At 49.4% G+C, this 3697-nt stretch overlaps 1 protein-coding gene across 1 annotated transcript; it reads left to right on the forward strand.

Annotated features, from left to right (window-relative positions):
- Positions 1-1758: 1758 nt before the first annotated feature.
- LOC136523717 (uncharacterized) lies at positions 1759-2878 on the forward strand. Its single transcript, XM_066517308.1, has 5 exons — positions 1759-1926; positions 2001-2106; positions 2214-2345; positions 2416-2520; positions 2592-2878. Exons 1-5 carry the CDS (start codon positions 1759-1761, stop codon positions 2876-2878), a joined length of 798 nt encoding a protein of 265 aa, XP_066373405.1.
- Positions 2879-3697: the final 819 nt, after the last annotated feature.

Consider the following 3697-nt stretch of genomic DNA (forward strand, 5'->3'; position numbering starts at 1 on the left):
ATTAGGGTTTCCTGTCCACCCCTTTCTGAGGGATCTTATGGAGTTTTGGGCGATTAGCCTCTGCAATCTGCACCCCAACACCATACTACACATGTTAATCTTTATCCATTTCTATGAGGCGTTTCTCGGTGTTCTTCCACACTTCAACCTCTTCAGGCACCTGTTCTGTCTGAAGAAGAAGGGGGGGTAGCGGTTCCAAGGTGGTCGACGGTGTGTACCTACAGCTCAGGGATGGGATGGCCAGCGAATACATCAATGTACCGCTAAATACCTCCCTGAAAGGTTGGAATGCCAGATGGTTCTATATCAAACAAAGTCACCCAATGATTCGATGTGAAGTCCACCACATCCCGGTCAACCACAGTAGTTGGTCGGAGAGACCCAACAGTGCTGACATGGAGCAAGTAATGGAGCTTCTTGACTTGATTAAGGGCGTGGAGCTTAGGGGTGAACTGGTTGCAGCTAGCTTCATAGTGCGCCGCATTCAGCCCTGCAAAGAGAGGGTCCACCTGGCGTTTGACTACAAAGGTGACAACGACGGTACCCGGGAAAGCACAGATCGGCTGTCGAAGAAAGAAGTAATAGACCGGGCCATGGACCTATTCACTGCTAATGTCTCATTCAGTTGGCCACAAGGAACGAGGGCCTTCAACTGCACCAATCCGCCTCCTCAGGTAACTATTTCATTTTGCATTGATCAGGCATCGATTGCCGAGCAAAGGACTGACTTACTTATGTAAAGATCCATTCGCAGGATAGGGCAATATACTTTTCAAGCATGCTGAGAGCTGATTGGCCAAAAGGTGTAGACGTCCGGCGGCTGCTTCAGCCCAAAGAGGAGTCAAGCACCTCGTCAGATAATCCATCCCTAGTATCAGAGAAGATCCATGGGAAAAGACCAGCGGTAGATGAGCCGGTCCAAAAAAGGAGAAAAACCACAGGCTCTACTGCACACAAATCGGGCGGCATCTCACTTGGCGATGACCAAATCGCTTGTCCACGAAGGACCGCAGTGCTAGAGTGGTCTGACAATAATGAAAACCAGACAGCGCATCCACCGAGCACGAAGGAGCCATCGAAGAGTGCTGAAGTCCCTGAGCAGCAAGCAAGGGAGAGTCATGCATAGGCAACGACAGAAGTCCCAGCGGTGCAGATGACCGGAGTCCCCGAGCATCAAGGGGGGAAAACCATAGAGCAGCGCACAGAGGAGGCTCCGGGGCACCAAGTAGAGCAGCGGCCTGCTGTAGAAGAGCATGAACTCTCCCATCAGGCAGACTAAGCAGCAGCGCCTAGGGGATCAGGTAGGCATCGCTGGTTCAAGAAATTGAATCAGAAGACCAAACCGTATGTATCTTGGAGTAATAATTTTGTTCCTTGATTTCTTTTGGGTACTAATAGGCTGACATTACGCAGGGCAACACCAAGGCCCGGACCCTCGGTAGGGACAATGCCGACTGCTCCTGTCCAGGAGTCCCCGAGTGCTCGACAAATAGAGGACGGGCTAGCCGTCGCTACCAGCGGTCCTGGCGATGGTGAATCATTGGCGCACACGACAGGCATGTCGGCGACCGCGACCGAGGCTACGACCAAAAACAACGATACTTTAGAAGCAGAACTGTAGCTGATGTTGACGCACCGGAGGCTAAGGATGCAACTCCGTCAATGGCCGAGGAGCAACTTGCACCACTCGCAGTGACGCTAGGAGTGGTCGGAGCAGCTGTCTGACCATAGAGTCCCCTAGTGGTGCCTCAAGCGACGATGGAGGAGGACGAGGTTGTGGAGATCGAGCGTGCCACACCTAAACCCCAGTCCGTCCGGATTCTCCAAAAACGCGGGGAAGAGGTAGTAGTTGTCGAGGAAGAAAACACCACCAGGGAAATAAAGAGGTTGAAATCCGCCTTTGCTGGAGTTATGACTCAAATCGAGGTAAGTACCGCACCTGGAATACTGATATATGTTGTTGGAGACCAAAGTTTATCACTAGCATTGTTTGTCTGTAGGGGATAGCTCGAACAGCCAAGCAATGGCACCAACTGATGAAGAGGATGGAGCCCCTCGCCGAGGAAAACAAGAAACTCCAGGAGGCGTTAGATCTTTCAGAAAAGAGTATTAAGAGGGCTTAGCATGAGCGGGACCTTGCGGAGTCTAACTCATGGGACCTTGAACATCAGAATGGGGTTCTGTCTGAGCAACTAACGGCTACATCCGAGCAGCTAAAGAAGAAATCCGAGCAACTGGCGATTGTATCCAAGGAGATAAAAAGAAAAATGGAGAGCTCAAAAGTAAATCCGAGCAACTCGATCAGAAGTGCAAACAACTTGAGAATGTATCCAAGCAGAAATCCGGTATGCTTTATCACATAATGTACTTTGCAATAGTTGGCCATCCATTTTTCGATAACTGTTGTGCTTACAGAGCAAGATGTGGAACTCAGCCAGCTTCGCCAGACCATCGAGCAAATCCGACAAGAGAAAGCGAAAGAGTCGGAGCGAGCAGATAAACTGGCCGAAGAACTAAAAGGTAGATACCCCCTGATTGAAAGTAATGTTGTAGTACTTTTTTGGCATGACGAACCATTGTAATGCTTGTAGATTACCGCCATAAAGCCAAGGCACAGTTCGATGTGCTGGTGCAGGAAGCCAAAGTCCAAAAAGACAACTTCAACACTGTAACCACCACGATAAAACCAGTGCTCGACTACGTCGATATGGAGCTGACGCCTTGTCCTGACGGCAGGCAACAAGCGCCAGATACCATCATCCAGAGATGCAAGGCAGCGTGGGAGAATTTCAAAAACTTCAACCGCGACGCCGTTATGACCGCCGCTACTCATGCCCTTGTGGTGGTTCGGTCCCACTACCCGACTGTCGATATCTAGTCGATAGGGGGCTGGTTTGCCGACGGGCTGAGCGACGCAGAAACCTAGCAGCTGGAGGATGATGTTGAAGATGCAGCAAAAATGCTTGTCGGCGATATAGATCTGTTTGGCGAAACAAAAGGTGCTGGCGAAGCTTAACAAACTACTCGGATATTATCACCTATACCACTTGTTTTATTTGGTGTTGAAGAATCATTGTATTAACAACCCGATGCAATTATGCATAATATAAGCAGTGTTCGATCAATTAGTTTTCACTAAACTCGATGCCTTAGCTAGCCCGTAATCCATAACACAGAGCACGGAGCCCATGCACATGTTGGAAAAATAAGCGTTACCAAAGGACCATAGCCTACCGCCCAATATGCAGAGCACGGAGCCCATAGGACGTGTAGGGGGATATTAGAGCCTTGGTGTTCTCCATAAAGGTTAGAGCAAAACACATGCTGCCCAGCAGCCAATTTGAGTATCTTGGTGAGAAAAAGTAATTAAAGTGGCATCCGAGCAGTTAGTTCATCCATGAAATCTAGGCCTTGACTAGCCCATAGTCCATAACATCGAGCGCAGAGACCCTGACACATGTAGGATGAACAGGCATTACCAAAGAACCGCAGCCGACCAACCATAACGCAGAGCGTGGAGCCCCAAACAAGTGTAGGAAGGGATCGGAGACTGGGTCTTCTCCATAGAAAACAGAAACAAAAACATGCGCTGCTCGACGATCGGCGAGCTATGTTACGAGATTTGGAGCGCAAAATCGTCGTCGTTTTTAGGAGAAAACCTTATGTGATCCAGAGAAAACATAGTCGGTGATTTTTG

Source organism: Miscanthus floridulus, chromosome 18 (assembly GCF_019320115.1).
Source record: "Miscanthus floridulus cultivar M001 chromosome 18, ASM1932011v1, whole genome shotgun sequence".
Classification (NCBI taxonomy): domain Eukaryota; kingdom Viridiplantae; phylum Streptophyta; class Magnoliopsida; order Poales; family Poaceae; genus Miscanthus; species Miscanthus floridulus.